The 19,651-nt window shown below is 59.9% G+C and overlaps 1 protein-coding gene and 1 long non-coding RNA gene across 2 annotated transcripts in view; one reads left to right on the top strand and one right to left on the bottom strand.

Moving 5' to 3' along the window:
• The window catches only part of ANO1 (anoctamin 1), a 157,694-nt gene extending 149,771 nt beyond the window's left edge, over positions 1-7,923 (bottom strand). The window contains exon 1 of the mRNA XM_057317266.1: positions 7,779-7,923. Within this exon, the coding sequence (XP_057173249.1) occupies positions 7,779-7,812 (34 nt within the window). The 5' untranslated portion in view covers positions 7,813-7,923. The remainder of the gene's footprint in view (positions 1-7,778) is intronic.
• Positions 1,037-2,542, top strand: LOC125281512 (uncharacterized). Its single transcript, XR_007188757.2, has 3 exons — positions 1,037-1,202; positions 1,786-1,902; positions 2,180-2,542. It is a non-coding gene; the product is annotated as an uncharacterized LOC125281512 (long non-coding RNA).
• Positions 7,924-19,651: the final 11,728 nt, after the last annotated feature.

The raw sequence follows: 19,651 nt of genomic DNA, 5'->3' as shown, positions 1-19,651 counted from the left end.
AGCCTCATCGCACGCAGCCTGCCTGTCTCGTCCACGGTCCAGAGCACCCATCTCTGGGGGTGGGACGAGGATGTGGTGGGCCTACGCGGGGAGCACCCGGCCCAGCCTCTTTCAAGCTCTTGCTATAAAAGGACTCTGGTCCGTGCCAGTCAGGGCCTGGCAGCAAACAGATGGCTCCCTCCAGAGGGGTTTGTATGAGTCTGCTCAGGCTGCTGGAACAAACACCGCGGACGGGGCTCACACAGCAGACGCTCACTGTCCCCAGTCCTGGAGGCCGAAGCCCGAGATGCAGGCACGGGCAGGGCAGGTCCTCCCGAGGCCTCTCTCCTCGTGTGTGGACGGCCGTGCTCTCCCTGGGTCCTCACGGGGTCGTCCCTCCACGTGTCTGTGTCCTGATCCCCTCTTCGTGGAAGGACCCCGGTGACATGGGATCAGGGCCACCCCGGTGACCCTGTTTTATGTCAATCACCTCTGTCAAGGCCCCAGCTCCAGACACAGTGACATTCTGAGGTGCTGGGGGTCTGGACTCAAACAGAGGAATTTGGGGGCCAGATTCAGCCTCTGCCAGGTTTAATGAAAGGACAGTTCACGGAGGCTCGGGTCAGTTGGGGGATCAGCAGGAGGGGATGAGGCACCCCCACGCTAGCAACAGGGGCAGTCAGGCCAGGACTTCCGGAGGCTGGGCTGGAGGAGAGGGCTGCGGCCCTCGGGGCGGGAGCCTCTGCTCGCAGGAGAGGCCAGAGGAACAGACGGCCAGTCCTCTGTTCTGATGGCCAAGTGTGTTTGGAATCCAGAGGGTGACAGGTGAACCCAGGGCCTGAAGGCCATGTCCCCCTTCCCAGCCCTTGTCCCAGGGCACCTAGCAGAGCAGGGGTGAGGGAGCGGGGGGCGGATGGAGGCTCTGGCACCGCACAGCGGGTCAGGGCTTTGACTCCAGCCATGTGGACGGCTTCATAAACCAAACAAACCAGAACGAACTAAAACAAACACATCGATCCACCGCTGTGTTCCTGCCAGCCAGGAGGTTTCGAGCGAACGGTGCTGCAGTACAAGCCGCCTCGGCGGGGAGACAGCCCCCAGCAGCTCGCTGGCTCCTGGTGCAGGACGGGCAGCCCGTCGGGAGCAGCGTGTCGGGAGAGCGAGCAGCCCGGAGCGGGGGTCCCGCAGCTGCTGTGGGCACGAGGAAGCCCGGAAAGATGCGTGTGCGTGTACCCAGGGACTGAAGGAGGGACTTTCCTTCTGGGACCCCGTTACCCAGGAGTCTCTGTGCTGAAGGAGCCCAAACTGCCCGTGAGGGAAGACCGTGGGCCTGCCGTCGGGGTCTGGCTCAGTTCCCTCCTCTCAGGGGCCTCGTTTCCACTGAAAGACACCAGCTCCTCACCCCCAACTTCCCAGACTGTCAGAGCATGTGGCGCCCCGTGGGCCCCATGGGAGGCTTTCCTGGGGGCCTCCTCAGGGAGGGTGGGTGGGCTTTTGTCAATTTGGGGAGGGGGCTGCCCGGCATTAACTCCCTTTCCCACTTGGGGATCTTCTGGGTGTGATATTGGTGGATACAGAGCCCACTCTTCCGTAAGGTGGTGGCAAGCCCTCAGCTTCGGCTCGCGGGCAGCCGGGCCTTGGGGCCGCGGAGGGCAGGGGGAGGACCGACTCGGGACAGTGGGGCGCGGTCAGTGGCTGTGGCAGCCACGTGCCGTGGCAGGGGATCTTGTGATAGTATGAAGAGAGGACACTTGCCCATCCCTTCACTCCCGCCTTCACGAGGCCATCCATCACGTTCTTTTCCAGAGAGAGAACCACAGTGGATTTCTGTTGCTTGCAGCGGGGGGTCCCGACTCCGGAAGGTGACATCTGCGCTCGTGCCCGGAAGCCCGCTGGTCCCGGCGTCTTCCTTCTGAGCCACTGGTGTGGTCTTATTTTGTGGACAATCTGAATGATGTAGTGATTTCCCACTTAGGATTGGCTGCTGGGAGTCTCGGGGACAACTTTGGGGTGGTGCCTGCGGCAGGTGGTTAGGACGAGGGGCCACCCGCAGCTGAGCCCCACGTTCTTCGATCTGGTGCCGGGCCAAGAACGCAGGGTGGGGGGTCCCTCTTGCTAAGAGACTGCAGACTGGCACCCACCTGCCCTTTGCCAGCTCGGCGATCTTGGGCAAGTGCGCTTCTCCTCTGTCTCCTTTTAGAAGATGGAGATCCATGTGGAGCCTCGTGGAGAGCAAGTGGGCAAGACAAGGTCAAGCCCTCCGTGTCCGGCCCGCAGCAGCCGTTCTGCAGGTGCCCTTCTTCCAGAACCTCATTGTCCCTATGCCTCATTGTTTGTGTGCTCTCCTCCCAGATTATTGTTTCTTGTGGGATTTTAGAAATCTCAGCAAGCTACGGGGGCGCCTGGGGGCACACTCGGTGGAGCATCTGGCTCTTGGTTTCAGCTCAGGTCATGATCTCAGGGTCATGAGATCGAGCCCCGTGTCAGGCTCTGTGGTCAGTACAGAGTCTGCTTGAGATTCTCTCTCCTTCTGCGCACCCCACCCCCACTCTCTGGCTTTCTCCCCCACCCCCTCTAAAATAAATAAATCTTAAAAAAAAATCTTGGTCAGCTACCTTAAAACCCCTTTAGAACAAGGTGCAATCCTGAAAGCAGACGCTCCCATAAGGACACGTGTACCGACATCTCAGGCCACCCGGGAACATCTCCCCAGAGCTGCCAGATCAGGGAATTAAAAGCATTTTTCATCTCTAACAGAGTCTTCGAGGACCAATAGAAAATACTTAGAAAAGTGGAAGACTTCAGGCAATAAATATTTATCGAGCGCCTCCCTGGAACAGGTTCAGACGCTGAGGGCACAGGGCTTTAGAAAAGCTTTGCCGCTATAGAGATGATCTTCCTACACAGGAGAGAGAGGACGGGCGAGCACAGTGTTGGAGAGCGAGGGGTGTTGAGGGAGCACGACGCAGCCTGAGGGGACAGAGAGCAAGCTGCCACAGACAGGGGACCGGAAGGGATGTTCGCACACAGGCCTGAGGGCGAGTGGGCAGGGCGCTGTACAGGCCTCTGGGGAGGAACGTCCTGGGCCCAGGGGCCAGCCGTGCAAAGGCCCTGGGGGCAGCCGGCTGCTACATTTGCAGCAAGCTTGAGTCTCTCAGGAATGCTGGTGAGGACTTATGCACTGTGTCTGGAGGCAGGATCCCAGGGCACTGTTGATACGGCGTATTTACACAGAAATATCTTATCACGATGCAGTGTGAAAGCGACAAGAGCCCTCGGTCAGGAATTGTTTTACGGCTTCAGGAAGATGACACACGTCATGTTAATCGCAGGGTTTCACAGTTTCCACAGGCGGGGAAGGCGGGGTTCACGGGCGTGCAGGCAGAGCCTCCCTGGGGACATGAGGTCGTTCCACTGTCCGTGAGCCACTCACCGGTGACTGGATCCGTCGTGCATCCACAGTGCACCGCATTCCGCTGGGGCCACCGGATACGCATCGCCTGACCGTGCACCCGCCTAACGGGAAGGTCTGGGCGTGATGGCTCGCTCCGCCCGGCATAGACCGGGATGGCGCCACGCTCCCCCACGCGGCATAATGGGCCAACACCCCAGGGGCATCCCTCAGCTAGCCTTCCGTTGTCTTTTCTGTGGAGCCATTTACCCACAGCAGAGGCCACGGGGACTGACAGCCCATTTTACAGATGAGAGACCGAGGCTCCGAGGGAGGAGGGGAGAGCCAAGTCCCTGCAGTCGATAACCAAAATGAGGGCTGGGGAGCCTCCCGAACCCGTGCCACAGACTGCCGGTTGTACCCCAGTGTTTACTCTTTGCCTTTCTCTTAAAATAACTAGTTTTTAGCTGATGCGTAACCACCCAGAGCAAAGCCTGCATGTCCCAGCTACCTTTGCACTCACTGCGGCCATGGAACTAGGTTGAGGCCATGGGAATCGATGAAAGCCTATGAACAATTTCCAGGGGAGGAGTGCCATTCTATACCTTTTCTCTCTGCAGTGCTGGAATGCAGACTTGATGGCTTGAGCTCAAGCAACTATATTGGGCCATGAGGTAGATGCCTTTGCTAAGCATGGCAGAGCAGCCTGACAGAAGGACCCCGGGTCTCTGATGACTCATGAAGCCCCCTACCAGCCCTAGAATCCCAACATGCCTACCTCTGGACTCGTCTTATGTGAGAGAAAATCACTCTCAGCTTTTTAAAGATAACTTTTCTGTCCCTTGCTGCTGACCCAACAGAAGCCTTCCCTTCAATGTGGCTGTTTATGCAAGTCCCTCGTCATGACAGAGATGAAGAAAGAGCCCCAGAGAGGGGGTGTGATCTGTCCAAGGTCGCAGCGCTTCACTTACATAAGCATTTCATTTCAGACCTGCTGAAATACTTGCTAAAGCAAATGGCCCTTGCTCCCCAAGGGCCAGCCCAGACCGGGCCCGCAAGTTCACAGGAGGGCTAATCAATGAGGCCGGGCACACTCGGAAGGCCTTCGCCGCCCCCCCCCCCCCCCGCCACCACCACCATGGCTGCTGTGAGCCCAGCTCTGCTCCACCCTCCCCGAGGACGCGTGCAGAACCTGGTTCCATGACCCGACTCTGAGAAATCATTCCCCTGAGGGTCAGGCTCTGGGGTAGTCGGGTACACGAGTCTATCAGTTCTGGTCAGGCTTCTGATCTGTGACATCCCTGGTGTTGGGGTCCCCTCCTCCGAGAGAAGGTCCTGCAGCCCCCCCCCGCTCTCCTCCTCCTAGCCGTCTGCATTTCCTGTTGGCAGAGCCTTTTCTTGAGACCCTGAGACCATGGCCTCTCTTGGTGACAAGAGAGACAAATTTCTCAGTAGAGTCGGATACTTAGAATGTCCGCCTGAAGACAAATAAGGGCCGTGGGCAGAGGGAGGCCCTTCCCAGCCCCAACATCTGACGCTGAGCCTCACCGAGGAAGACGCTGCCATGTGCGCTCTGTCCTTCCAGTTCTGGGGGGGGTCATGCCCATTTTACAGAAGAGGAAGCCGGGAGCTGAAAGTTTGATGCACCCCAGGCCACACCCGCTAGGCAGACCCGGTCCTGGGATCTAGCCCCTGCCCCAAACCAGACCCCGGGACCCCCTACCGCCCTTCCCAGCCCCCACCCTCGGAGGAAGTCTCCACACACGGCCCTGAAAGGGGAACCATGGGACTTTGGTGACCGCTGGAGGAGTGTCTGCTCCCCTGTGCCCGGTCAGAGCCCGTCCCCCTGGGCCCTGCTGCGCTGGCTGTCCCGCAGCTGTCCCACGCCCTGCAGAGGGGCGGGTTTCCATTCAGCCAGGAGTCACCCGTGAAGGGTGGTGCTAACCTCGCTCACACTACGGTGTGACTGACTCCTGCGTGTCAAACGGCTCCCCATTGCAGATGCCGGCATCACCATCAAGGGCTCTGCTCCTAGGCCTTCGTGACAAAGACAAAGACTGAAGGGCACAGCTGCCAACAGCAAGCAAGGGGTCTTCCCAGGGGATCCCCCAAGTTACAGCCCCGCGCCGAAGCCGGGAGCTACTTCAGGCCGGGTCGGGAGCCCAGGGGCTGTGCGGTTAGCAGAGGAGTGTCGCTCACTGTGCCGCCACCGCATGGAAACCCGGTTCACAGAGTGCTCCTGGGAGGGGTGGAGGCAGGAACCCGAACCCCGAGTGCAGCTGGAGGCTCGCGTGCTCATCCCCCGCAGACAGGGAGGTGCAGCCCGCTGGCTGCAGCCCTTCCCTAACGGGACCCTGCCTCTGGGCAGCCTCTCGGGTCCTGCCCCCAGTTTCACGGTCTTCGTGAGACGGCTCCCGCGTTGGCTCTAGGATTCAGTGTTCCCTGGAATTCCTAGACCGGAATCCGTCCTCCTCCTCTGTGAGCCTGGGCCGGCCGTCCTCCGGAGAGACGGCCTCACCGATGACAGAGCAGAGTCACCACGTCTCTGCCGTGGCCGTCCCAGGACTACCTTGCGGGACGCGGGTCCTCCAACGGTCTCAGTGTGGGGATCGCAAAAACTTGGCAACTCTTTGCAGCTATTTGAGGGCTTCTCTAAACATCTGATTGCCTAATTCACATTCCTCCTCCCTCTGCCTTGACTCTCAGACACTTTGAGAACAAACCAAAAGGAAAAATTAATCCTTTTCCAGCAAACTCACTCATTTTTGCAAATCCTCACTCTGTCCCCCTCGGCCCTGGAGATGGAGGGTCAGTCCTGGGTTGGGGGGGGCCGGTCTGGCCTTGGCCAAGGCAGTCTCTGGGAAGGGAGCTGCCTGGTAGGCTCTGACCTCTGACCCCTGAGGGGGAAGCACAGAATGGGCCGTCAGAAACCACCTCCCTCCACCCCTGTTGTCACGCAAGAGAGGACGCCCCTGCTCCTGTCCTGGAGTTACCTCTGGGGAGCCAGGGGATGCTTGTCAGCTTCCTCCTCCATTCACTCACCCATCCATTCACTGGAGATGGAGTGATGCCATTCACTCACTCACTCACTCACTCACTCACTCACTCACTCATGTACGAAGCAGAGGACAGAGGGTGGGGCTGGTCGGACGGATCCAAGTCTTACACTTGATGGCTGAATTCCCACGGGACGAGAGGTCAGCTCTCTCTCAGAGAGGCCCCCAGTGTCCCCCAGTCGGCTCCCCATGCCAGAAAGGGCCTCAGAGGCCGCCTGCTCCCCCACGTACGGCAGGGACCCCCTCTAAGAATCACAGGCAGGACACTAACGGCCTGGGAGCGTGGAGCTAGCTTTCTCCCTCCCTGAGCTTCAGGGGCCCAGGCCAGCCAGCGGGGAGGGACAGGACCAATGTGAGAGTCCCCACGTGCTTCATCAGGCAGAAGGGAGCTGCTCAGTGCATGTTGCTCAGAGCAGAAACTCCCCGTCGTACAGGAGGCCCAGAGGTGGGAGCGGGCTGGCCTCTTAATTCTCAGCCCCCGTACAATGTCCCCTCTTTCTGCGACGTGAGCGGCTCAGTGATTGTGAGAGGAGGCTCTGGAGAGGGGCGGCTAGGCTCCCCCACAGCCCCTCCCATATCCACTGGGCGACCCTCCGGCTGGTGGCTTCATCTCTCTGGGCCCCAGCTTTGCATAATATGGGATCGAAACAGCACTTGGTAGGTGCCAGGCTCTTCCTTTGGGCTTGACACTGTTATTATTCCCATTTACCAATAAGGGAACCAAGCACAGAGAGGTGCAGCAGCTTGCTCTAGGTGGCCCAGCGGCTAAACGAGAATTGGGTCTAACGTAGAGGTCTGGCCCCAAAGCCTTGGCATCAGGGCCGCCCTTGTAGGGCCCCTCGAGGCTCAACGGGGTGTCCAGCATACAGTTAGCACTCCATCCAGGCAGTACCGTGATTCTCAAGGGAAGGGGGTGGATTGCCTTCCAGAAACACTGGGCAGCGTGGAGACATTTCTGGGGTGTCACAGCTGAGGGTGGGGTGCTCCTGCCTCTAATGGGTGGAGGCCAGGGACACTGCCAAACATGGCACCGTGCACAGGACGGTCCCCACGGTGAGGAGTGAGCCAGCCCCAAATGTCAACAGTGCCGAAGCTGAGAAACCGGGCTTGTGATTGTTCTTCTCGGGAGGGGCTTGCCTTCTGGAAGGTGTCTCGCATTAACCTACCCCCAGTCGGGCCTGCCACCGCGGGGGGGGGGGGGGTGTTTCCCCACCGGCGGCCTGGGCACGGCCCAGAAGCCACATGCACGGGGACCTACAGGGCAGACCGGGTGTCCGGCCTGGGCTGACTGGGCTGGCGGCGTGCGGCGCTCCCCGGACACCCACCCCGCTGTGGACCCCGTGGCTCCTTACTGGTCAGCAGAGGGTCCAGCGCCGTCTCCTCCATCTGAGCGCCACCCCCGCTCTCGCCGCTAGCGGCTGCCGGCTCCCCCCACAGGCTGCGGAACGCCGCTGCGCCGGGATCTCGGGCAAGAGGCAGAGGCCTCTCCCGAGGTGAGCAGGGTTTGCAAAATGAGTCAGCGGGGCAAGAGGACTGGCAGCCAGGTGTCGAGGTGGGTTAATCAGTAACATGCAGACACTTCCCTGGGATCCCAAAGGACCCTCGGGCGTGACCTCAGCCAGCCTCCACTGGAGTCCTGGAAGACCCGTCCCATCAGGGCCCGCCTTGGTCTGGTCGTCTGCTGAAGGGAGAGTCCGCACCCAGGGACCCTCTCCCCCTTCACCCGTAGGGCTTCAGCTCTGCCCAGTCAGGGCCACGGAAGGAGAGTGGTCCCATTTCACAGCCCACACCAGCGACGGTCCCTTCGACCACCCTTCTCTAAGGGTCTCCTCTGTTTCCCACGCTCTGCCAGGCACCCGGCATATCTCTTCTCCTTGGACACTGTCCTAATCCTGCAAGCGATGAGTTGTGTCCCCATCTCTCCGGGGAAGGGGTGAGGCCCCACAGGTGGCTGTCCGGTGAGAAGCCTGGTGAAGAACAAGGAGGAAAAGGAATCAATCCTTTCTTCCCTTGGGGTCTCTTTCCTCAGCCGACACACAAGCCGTTCAGGAGTTAAATAAGGCCACGCAAGGAAACTGCGGGGCACGGTCCGGAGCGCGCAGGGGCGCTCGATAAATGTCGGCTGCTTTCCATGTCAGCGGGCTGTGGCTCCAGGCCCAGGCCCCGGGTTCTGGCCTGCTTTGTCACTGGTGTGGAAGCACGTGACACGTGTCGGATGGACGGTTGTTGGGTGACTTGACCAAAGCCACAGGGCAGGGCAGTCTCGGGTGGGTCTGCCCCCCGGGATGTGCTTCCTCCAAGGGCCGTTTCGGTCCCGTGGTTTCCTTCATCACCCGGGAAGTGGATTGCTCCCCTCGGGGGGTGGGTTTACGAGCAGACGCCCCGCATTCCAGCGGCAGTGAAGACCCTGCGTCTGTGGCTGTCCTGACCGGAGGAGGGATGACAGGGTGTGGACAGGGTGGGGGGCTGGCGAGCAAGCATGAGGAGGCCAACCCCTCCGGGGGTAAGAGAAGCTCCGAGTCAATGAGGTGCGGGGGGGGGGGGGGGACGTTCAAGCCTGCAGGGCAGGAAAGAAGAGGGCTGGGTGCCGTTCACCTCTGGGAAATCAGCCGTGGATCCAAGAGTTTTGCCCCAAAGCTCTCCCTGGCTCTCTCGGCCGCCACAAACCCATCCTGCTCCAACTCAAATGAGATTTTTTTTTGAGATGTTATTTTTAAGTGATCTCCACACTCCTCGTGGCGCTCGAACCCACAACCCCCAGATCGAGAGTCACGCCCTGCCGACGGAGCCAGCCGGGCACCCCTTGAAGGAGGTTTGGCGGGAGGTGGATCAGAGACTGCGTGGGGAGAGGCCCAGGAACACGTTTCATTCATTCCCTCATCCGCCCAGAAAACACTTCCTGAGGCAGAGAGCGGAGGGGAAGCCGCCTGAGTTCCCGACATCCAGCCGGCTACGGGGCAGTGCGAGGGGCTCGGGGTTAAGGAATTCCATTTTGGGGGGGCGCCTGGGTGGCTCAGTCGGTTGAGTGTCCTATTGATTTCGGCCCAGGGTCGTGAGTGAGCCCTGGGTCGGGCTCCCCGTTGAGCGGGGAGCCTGCTTGAGACTCTTCCTCTCCCTTGGCCCCACCCCCCCAATAAATGCAAAAATCTTTAAAAAGGAATTCCATTTTGAAGGGGAGGCGGGGGCGCTCCTGTTGCGCCTGATCTGGAGGACCCGGGCCCTCCCAGCTCCGGAGCGGGGTCTGCGCTGACGGCACCGGGCACGCGGGGGCAGGCAGAGCCCGGGGGGCGAGGATGGCCTCCCCTGCGGGTGACGCGAGGCCCCACGCAGGGCGCACACGCCAGCAGGTCGAAGCTTTGTGTGCCATTTAAAGCCTCCTAATGGGTTCCAACATTGCCACGTGTCTGATTATTAACTCCAGTTACCAAATCCCGGCCCGCCAACCACGCGCCTCCCGTTCCAAGCGCTGTCAGCATGGGAGGGTCACCCGCGGCTCTCCCGGCAGCCGCAACAGCCCTATTCGCAAAGGGTTGGAAATAAATTCTCGGGGCAGAAGGCACCTCACACACGGAGCTCCGCGGGCCGCCCGGTACCAGGTGCCTCTGTTTTTGCTCAAAGCCTGGAGCACAAGCTTGCGAGCTCTCCGGGCCTTTCAGTCACACGTGTGGAAGTTCAAAACCAGCTTCTGCCACGCGGCTGCCGGGAGGCGAGACCGGGGTCACCTCTCCGGTTCGTTCGTGTATTTAAAAAGTGATGAAGGGCTGTTTCTGTAAGAAAGTGATAACCGGCTTTGGGCAGAGTTGCTGGACGTCGGGAAAGGAGAGGCCCAGCGCGAACGGCGTTCTCCCCGTGCCCTCGGAGCCGCCCGGCTTCCCGGCCGCTGTAAACACTGAAATGTAATATTGCCTTATTTGGTCACAGAGCCAAGTTATCACTTGCAGAAGCCTCTCTGCTCTCGACTGTGTGAGAAACAATTAATTCCAAGTCCTCGTCCGCCAGGCAGTGGGAGAGTGGGTGCTGCCTGGGCCGATCCTGGTGGGTTCGGCAGCCCTGTTTGGACGGAGCCCCCGGTGGGGGTGGGTACGGTGTCGCTGGCCTCCTGTGCAGCTTTCGCTCACGCAGCCGGGACACTGCCCGTCCCAAATCCGGGGCCCTGGCGGGCTTTGCAACAGACGAGGTGTCTAGGTGCATGCTTTGTAGTTCGTAAGGAGCTAACGCGGGTTTGAGACAACAACACTGACTGTCTTGGGGTACAGCAGGATTTGGGAACGGCAGGTGTCCCTGGATAGAGGATCCAGGGAATGTTCCAAACCTTGTCAGGGAAAGCAGGGATGGGACGTGTCGTTGGGGTCCCGGGGGCTCAGCACCGGCCATGTGCCCTGGCTCTCGTGCTCACCATACAGAGGAGGGGATGGACTGCAGACGGGTCAGCTTCTGTTGGAGTCCCAGCTGGCTGGGGTCCCGGGTCTTGAACCCCGAGGTCTGCGACAACCGCACAAGGAGAGGCTGCCCAGAGAGCCCTGTGGACGTTTCCCTGGGGAACCAGCTGCCTGACCCGCTGGTCCAGGGACAGGAGAGATCCTCATGCTCCTTTGTGAGAGGCCGGCCTCCATGGGAAAGGCAGCCGTCCCCTGGAGGCCGTCTGCTTAGTCACTGCTCTCCATGCCCCGTGTCTCCTCTGTGGGGTCATCTCCAGAGGACTGGACAGTGTGATCCCAGGGAAACGAAGAGGGAAGACAAAGTGGCGGTGACTTGCAGGCGGCCGGGAGCGGGGGGTGCATGCTGGAGCCAGGCCTGGCATCGGTGGGGCCAGCCTAGCCATGGCCTGTGGGTGGGGCTGCAGGCAAGGCCGTTCTCTCTGGGCCTCTTTCCCCATCTGTGAAACAGGCTGATGGGGGCCTGTCTTAGAGGCTGTTGTGAGAAATCTGTAAGATGAATAGATGCAGGGAGGCCCGTGGCACAAAGTAGGTGTTGGTGGGATTAATTAATAATTTAATGAGAAAATTTTGCCTAAGGTTTTCAAAATATTGTGTCACCTACAGTTAATTATGATAGCGCGTAAGAATTCAACCTCCAGAAAGCATCCTAAGGAAAGAGGCGTGCCCTTCCCCCTTTCCTATCCCACTCCCTTCTGGCTGGGATAGAGCTGTGATGGCTGGAGCCAGAGCAGCCATTTTAGACATTTGGGGCATGGAGGCTTCATAAAGCAGAGTGGCAAAATGTGAGATGTCTGCATCTCTGAAAATGGGGAGCACCGGCCCTCATGCACATAGCCCAGGGTTTTATGGTTAATAAAGAAACTTCCATTTTGCCTAAGGCGGTGCATGAAAGTGCTTCGCGAGCTACGGTGAGTGAGGCGGGGTGAGGTGATGACCTCAGTTCTAATACCCAGAGTGAAGGGGAACGTAGTTAACCTTCTGCTGCCTTTGTTTTTCACCTTTAAAATGGACCCAAAAATTATGACTACAGTTATGATTATTATTACTCTCCTTTTGCCTCTCCCCTTGTAATAATCCCTTTGAGTCCACTGTGACCATCTGGTGTCCCTACTCTGTGCCCCTGGGTGCCCAGCACCTCTTCCTCCAGCTGATTGTCCTCTGCCTTCTGTGCTTGGGACAAATCCCCAACAGAATCCTGGGACTCGAGGGGTCTCGGCTCTGATTGCGGCTCTCACCCAGTGTAGGCCACACAACATCCTGGCAGGCTCTGCTTAAATGCTCCCAAGGACAAGCTGCTCACTACCTCCCACACAACCTGGTTGTTGCTGGCCCGCTCTCCCAGAGCTGAGCACCAACTGTATGTCCTGGGATGTCCCCATCTGCCCTAAATCTTCTCCCTGGGATTCATTCACTCCACAAACCTTTATTTTGTGGGTCAGAAGAAAGAACCTCATTTCTGCGGTGCTGTGTTAGCTGCTGGGGGACAGGGACAGATGAGGTTCTTGCCTCCAGAAGGTCACCTTACGGTGGGGAGACCACCACAGCATAAGCAATCACAGAATTGTAACTACCACAGGGGCTGCGGGGAGGCGCAGGGGGCTGTGGGCGTGGGAAACAGCTACTGCGGCCCTACCAGGCTGGAGCTGGAGTGACCACGTCCCACTTCACGTGGAACTGTCCTGGCTCTGGCAGAGGAAGTCCCGCATCTCAGGGGGCCCCGCTGCTCCAGGCACATGGGGTTGGTTGTCACCGTAGGGCAGGCTTTCCAACTCTATTAGTTTCTTGGGGCCACTGTAACAAATTATAACCAATTGAGCAGCTTCAAACAACAGAAATGGATTCTCTCCCAACCCTGGAGGCCAGAAGTCTGAGTCCGAGGCATCGGCAGGGGGTGGGGGGCTCTTTCTGAAGGCTCCAAGCAAGATGCTGTTCCAGGCCCCACTCCTGGCTGCTGGTGACTGCTGGGTCCTCAGTGCTCCCTGGCTGTTAGATGCATCCCTCCGACCTCTGACTCCATCTCTATGTCACCTCCCTCTCCAGGTCTGTCTCCTCTTCTGTCCCTTAAAAGGACACTTGTCATCAGATTTAGGGCCCAATCCATTCTAAATCCAGAAGGATCTCCTGTTGTGATCCTTGATTATAACTCTTGTAACTCAATTACAGCTACAAAAACCCCATTTCCCAATAAGTCACATTCACAGGTACTGGGGAGCTAGGACTTGGACATGTCCTTTCAGGCATTAGAAGGACATGCTGGCACTGGAAGGACTGGAAGGGCAAACGGGACTTACCTGGGTGGAGAGGTGGGACAAGAGGGATTCCAGGCAGCAGCAGGAGCACGTGCAAGGGCCCTGTGGTCAGAAGGAGCTGACACATTGGGAAATGTATCTGGAGAAGAGAGAGGGGAGGCACAGGGGCACCCAGGCAGGGCACTGTGGGCCACAGGGAGGAGTGTGGCATTTGTCACAGGTGGAAGGGGAACTTCTAGAGAATGATAACCTCATGGGGCCTTGAGCAGCCCTCCATGTGTGTTGCTCCAGTCCCCAGGCCGAGGCTTCCCATCTTCTGAGGCACAGCGGGTGATTCCAGGTATACGGACAGAGCTGCCTGGATCATCTGTCTGGGCACCTGCTGTCTCAGATGGAACATGGGCTCTAGGCTCACGAGGAACAGCCCCACTGCCAGGGAAGAGGCCTGCTGGGTCCCCTACAGCCCGAGGGGATGTCCCTTGGGCCAGGTTTACCTGCCTGGACCCTGTGGATAGAGTGGTGTGAGGCTCCCTCCTCCCAGTGACGGTGTCATGACAGACAGGTGGAAAGCCTCCAGACAGGCTTGGTGCAGAGCTGGGGCCAGGCGAGCTGGGCAGGGGGTGCCTGGCGGCCTGGAGGCAGCCCTGCCCGGGGTCCAGGCCACTGTCCGGACTTTGTACCGGACACCTGCTCCATGGCCTCCACATCTGTAAAACCAGAGAGGCAGCCTTGACGAGGACAGGGGCTGGGGCACGGTTCTCCATGAGCTTCCCGACCTGACCTGCCCGTTCACAAATCTCGTTTCCGAGTGAGATGTTTCAATCTACTTACACCAATATGGCTGGTGAGAAAGCTGACACCTGAGGAAACCAAGCAACTTGGCTGACGTCACCCCACGGGGAGGAGGTGGCCCTGGGCTTGGGTGCAAGTCTCTGGGCCTGTCCGGGCGGAGGCCCCCGCAGGTGACTGAGCCAGGCGGGGCCTCCCCTCCGTGGCCGCCAGCCGGCTCCTGGGTGAGGGGAGGGTGCTGGGTCTCCAGATGCATCTCTGTGGAAACTCTAAGAAACCCCTGTCGCTAAACGCTTGTGTGGAGGGAAAGCTCGGTGTGAACATCTGGTGTGTGAGCTGTGTGGTGTCCAAAGGCCTTCCTCACACCTGAGAACAGCGGGCTTCATTCTGCCCATGACACTCGAGCCCCCGCTCATTTCCCCACGGAAATGATGATCTTAATTGTCGGCGAGAATGTGGGTCACTGCAGGCTTTGGCGGGCGTCCCGTTAGGCACCTTCATTGGGGCCTAGAGATATCATCACAGCTGTCTTATAACGAGACGCCCGAGAGAAGGAGAGGGGAGGCGTTTTTTTCCTTCTAAAATGTGTTCCCAGGTCTTCCTTCTGGGCTGGGTTCCTGAGGAAATGCATAGGAGGCCTTATTTGGGAATATTGAGTTCCTTGGATTTTATGGGCGTTAAACACTGGCTCTAAGCGCCCTGGTCTGGGCTTGGGTTTCGGTGGTGGGTGGGCCGCTGCGTGAGTAGGGGAGGAGCTGGCAGACCTGGTCACGGTGGGGGCTGCGGGGCGGCCTGGCGAGCCGCTGGACCTCTCTGAGCTGCAGGGTGAGGTGCTGTGTGTGCCATGGGGGCGGGTGGCCTCTCACGCTGAACCCTGGGGGGCTGGGCTGGAGCAGGTCCCTCCTGCTCGCTCTGGCCCAGGGCTGATCCAGGCCGCTGAGTGCTCATTCAGCTCTGCCAACAGCCCGGCTGGATGGATGAAGGGAATGAGGCTCAGAGCAGGTTAGTAACTCTCTCAAGGACACGCAGCCTTGAGTGGTCACACCAGAGTTCGAGCCTAGAGCAGAGCCTGCCGACCACCACTCTCCATCGTCTATCGAACGCCTGCAAGAGACCAGGATTCAGCCCCATTGCTGGTAGCTTCCCAGCAACGCTACAAGCCAGCCCCTTAAAAAAAAAGAAAAGAAAAGAAACCCTTTGGAATGTAAAATGGTGTAGCTGCCGTAAGGAGTTTGGTTCCTGAACAAGTTAGACGTAGGATTACCACGTGACCCAGGTCACTCCGAGGGGATACGCCCAGAAGAATTGAAAAGAGGGGTTTGAACAAAAGACCGTTACTCTGATTGTCAGGCAGCGTTATGCGGAGGAGTCAAAGGGTGGGCCCGTCAGCAGATGAGCAGCTGTGCAAACCGTGGTCCATCCACACGGGACATATCGTCGGTGCATAAAAGAGAAAGCAGGCGGAGGGAGAAGCAGGCTCCTCGCGGAGCAAGGAGCCTGATGTGGGACTCGATCCCAGGACCCCGGAGTCATGACCCGAGCCGAAGGCAGATGCTTCACCAAATGAGCCACCCAGGCGTCCCTTTACCACGGTTTTAAAAGCCCGCTTTGAGATGTGAGGAAGTGAGTGGGCCCCACACGGAGCAGCCATCTGGGCCAAGGGAGGGAAAGGCTGGCGAGAGGACCCCGTGGCCGGCTATGGAGGACACGCGTCTTCCCGGACCTTTAGCAGGGAGTCCTGGAGCGAGACAGAAGCACTCTCTGTCTCATCCCAGAAATCTCCAGCAAAACATTTCCCTCACGGATGCTCTGATGCGAGTGGATCTGTGTTGCGGAGTCTCCAGGTCCCGGCTGGCGTGCGGGGAAGGCAGACGCCCTCTCCAGGGGCTGCCGCGGCCACTCCTGCATCTGCGCGTCTGGCGTGGGGCGTGCCCAATGAGAGTGTCAGCGATACGTTCTCCCACGTCCATGGGCGTTTAGGGACAGCACGCACGGTCTCCCTGGCCGCTGCCTTCCTCAGGCCGGCCGTGAGGCCCAGATGGGGCCAACCCCTCTCTCCAGCTCCGGGGTGGCCTGTGACCCAGGTGGGCCTTGAGCACTGCCCATCTTGGGCTACAGGGACAGGTCCAGGGATGGCCATGTGACCCAAGCCGGTCCAGGACCGTCGGCTCTGGGATCTTGGCTGGAATCTCGGGTGAGACGCAGCCTGGAGCCGCTGGCTGGTCTTGGCCACTGCTGGGGGGCAGGGCAGGGGGCGAGCCAAGCCGAATGCCGGAGCGAGGCAGGATCCTAACCCGGGTCTAGCTGAGCTCAGTTAGTGGACCCTGGACCTTCCCAGCAACGTGATCTGACTGTGCCCTCGTCTGAGTTTTGGGTAGGGGGCTGTCATGTGCCCACGGCACCTTGTGGGACACAGAGCTGTGCGAACTGTAGCTGCCCCCAGCGCTGGGCGTGGGAGCCACTGAACTGGCAGCAGCTGACTGACCAGGAGGCCACCGGATGCAGGAAGGGAGGCAAGTCAGGGGCCTGCCTGTGGCAGGGCTCCCCGAGAGGGGAGCGTGGGGTCACAGCCTTCCTCGCAGCGACCTTGCGTCCGTGCCTCCCTGGATGGCCAGGCTCCTGGCTATTCAGTTGGGAGAAAGGAGTCCAGGCTTTGGCATTGGCCAGAGATGGGTGTGGCTCCTTCCCAGCCATGTGCCAGCTGTGTGACCTTGGGCAAGACTCTTGTCCTTGAGGCCTGTGTCCTCACTGGCAAGCTGGGGATGGTGATGCCTGACACCAGGCCTGGAGTGCCACCTTGGTCAGGCAGACTGGCTCATCCCAGCTCCATCACTCACCAGCCACTTCGCCCCTCTTGCCTCCATTTCCCTGACTATAAAATAGGGGGTGCTTCATTCCTAGGGTGGGGGTGCAGCAGATGAGTTTGTGGGGTACATGCTCAAAACGGCAGCCAGCTATCACTTTGTGAACATCAGCTGTCCCTGACACCGCTGTGGTGGGGACAAAGGAGGCCACAGCGTTGCCTTCCAGAGGGGGTCCCCCTCCATGCCCCACCCCCAAGCCGTTCCAGGAGTCGGAGGTGGCTGGAGCTGCCCTCCCTCCAGAGTGGACCAATTTGTCACTCGGTGACAGCCGTGCCTGCAGCCCTTGCCAGTCCTCAGCTGTGATGCCAGCGTCCAGGAATGCCCCGGCCCGCAGCCTTCAGTCTCGGCTGCGGGAGCTCATGCATCATAGCCGAAAGATAAATACATGCCATAAGCCTGGCTCAGGCGCCCACCCCAGCTGGGGCAGGCATCTGAAACATGGGTGGGGGTGCCACCAGGGGTTTGCCGGTGCCACATAATGAACTTGACTGCTCCTTGTTAAAAATGGGGTGTGAAGGAGGCCTCGGGGGGTGCGGGTGGCTCCCCCATCTGTCCTGGTGGGAATGGGCGCCGGCCTGACCCGGCCCGACCCCGGCCTGTGTGTCTACGGCCCCTGTGGACCCTCCATCATCGCTATCCTGTGCCTCCCCCACGACGCTGTTCCCACTCGGGGTTCCTCAGGGCCGCAGGTCCAGCCCCGGCCTCCTATCTGGCCGCTGACAGAGGGAGAAGGACAGAAGCCTCGGGGAGGCTGAAAACTCCCTGCTGCTCTTCTGGGATTTGGATACACGCAGATGTGAATTAAAATAAGACCCGAGTAGGTCTAGAAACCTGCTGTTAAGAAAGAGAGAAAAGAAGAGGAAGATGTTAAATTAAATCCGTGCCCCTAATTTCACCCCAAGGGGAAGGAACTGTACTCATTAACCAAGGAACTCATCCCTTATAGGATTTTTGACCCAGATAGAATCCGAAGGCCCTGCAATCTCTGTAAACCCTCTGGCATCGAGCACAGGCCAAAGGGGTCGGAGAGGGAGTGATTTCAGAGCGCGCGGCCCCTCAGTGATTTCATCTTCGAACTTGTGTTTTTGGGTGAAGTCTGGGGAGTACGCACAGGCTCAGAGCGCTGGGTGCCGCGTGCACACTCACCCCTCTCATGTCCGGCACAGCGTTCGCATGGCCAGGACACAGCGTTCTCGTGGCCAGGACACAGCACTCACGTGACGAGGGCACAGCGTTAGTGTGGCGAGGGCACAGCGTTCTCGTGGCCAGGACACAGAGCTCACGTGACGAGGGCACAGCGTTTTCGTGGCCAGGACACAGCGTTCATGTGACGAGGGCACAGCCTTCATGTGGCCAGGGCACAGCGTTCACATGACGAGGGCACAGCGTTAGTGTGGCGAGGGCACAGCGTTCTCATGGCCAGGACACAGCGCTCATGTGATGAGGGCACAGCGTTCTCGTGGCCAGGACACAAAGTTCACGTGACAAGGGCACAGCGTTAGTGTGGCGAGGGCACAGTGTTCTTGTGGCCAGGGCACAGCATTCTTGTGGCCAGGGCACAGCGTTTGTGTGGCCAGGACACAGCGTTTGTGTGGCCAGGACGCACTGCTCACGTGGCCAGGACACAGCAGCAGCACCAAGGTTCCCGAGTGGGAGCTGGGGGAGCCTCAGGCCACACCAAGTCCGCAGGACCCAGCAGCCTGACGCGGCCACTGGTGTCTCCAGCACCGCGAATGGCCCAGCAACCCATTATGTGGTCCTTGCCTGCGTCACCTCCCGCCACTCGCCACCACTCTCACCGCCCCAGAAGGAATGGGAAGAAGCCAAGTGAAGACCCGGAGCAGTTGGTGAGCACGCAGCAGGCGGCCGATGCGCACACGAGCTCCGAAGTGTGAGCCGGGTCCTCCTGGCGCCCCCCCCCCCCCCCGCCATCGCCTGCCTTCAGCACGCTGACCTTCGCATTCCGAACGTCCCCTTGCAGGATGACGAGGAGCTGGAGATCCACGCTGAGGGTCTGAGATCCTAGCTGTCCTCACCCCACAGCGCTCAACAGCGCGGGAAGACATCTGCGCAAGCCGAGAAAGATGGGCTTGGAGGTTTCCGCCTTTACCCGCATCGTTCTCCTGCTTCCCGCGCAGTCGGCCCCAGCCCTGCCGGCCGAGCCCGGCAGCTCGTTGCCGTGTCTAGGCTACTCTCTGCTTGCCGCCTTCTCCGCAGTGAACACGGGACTCCTCGCCAAGCCGCGCAGCCGAGGCCTCCCTGCCACCTGGACCACCGCCCCCCCCCCCCCCCGCCCTGCCAGTGCCAGTGGGAGCCCCGAGGTTCCTGCTCCCTCCTGTGCTGCACCTGGGGCACGGGGGAGAGAGGGAGGTGGACTTCCCTCCAGGGCCGCCTGCTCTGGCTCCGGAGGTGCTGGGCTCTGAAGCCCTCACCGCTCCCCCTCCTCCAGGGGCCTGCAAGGCTCTTCCCAACGGCTAGTGCACCCAAGAGGCTCGCAGCTTCCCCCCTGCCCCGGGACGGAACCCGCCCTCCTGGATGAGCTCCGGGCCCCTCGGACACCCCCACCCCACAGCTCCAGCCTCATCTCTGCCCCCCCCCCCCCCCCCCCGCGCTCACCACTCCTCTCTCCTACTGGGGAGCACCTGGCCTTTGGAACACACCCTCCGGGCTGCCTCCAGCCTTCTGCGCCCTTGGCCCCAGAAGACCTTCCTGCTTGCTCCACAGGTGGGTGCCCTCCAGCACTGAGGTCTCTCCTTCCCGGCCCTGCTTCCCCCCCCTCGAAGGCCCTCCCAGCCGACTCGAAGCTTCCACGGCTCACTTGCTCTTTCTGTCTCTCTGCCTTTATCTCTCTCTCTCTGAGTGCGTGTCTCTCTTCTTGTCCCTT

The sequence above is a fragment of the Ursus arctos genome, unplaced genomic scaffold (genome assembly GCF_023065955.2).
Source record: "Ursus arctos isolate Adak ecotype North America unplaced genomic scaffold, UrsArc2.0 scaffold_23, whole genome shotgun sequence".
Taxonomy (NCBI): Eukaryota; Metazoa; Chordata; class Mammalia; order Carnivora; family Ursidae; genus Ursus; species Ursus arctos.
This window is presented reverse-complemented; position numbering and strand designations above follow the sequence as displayed.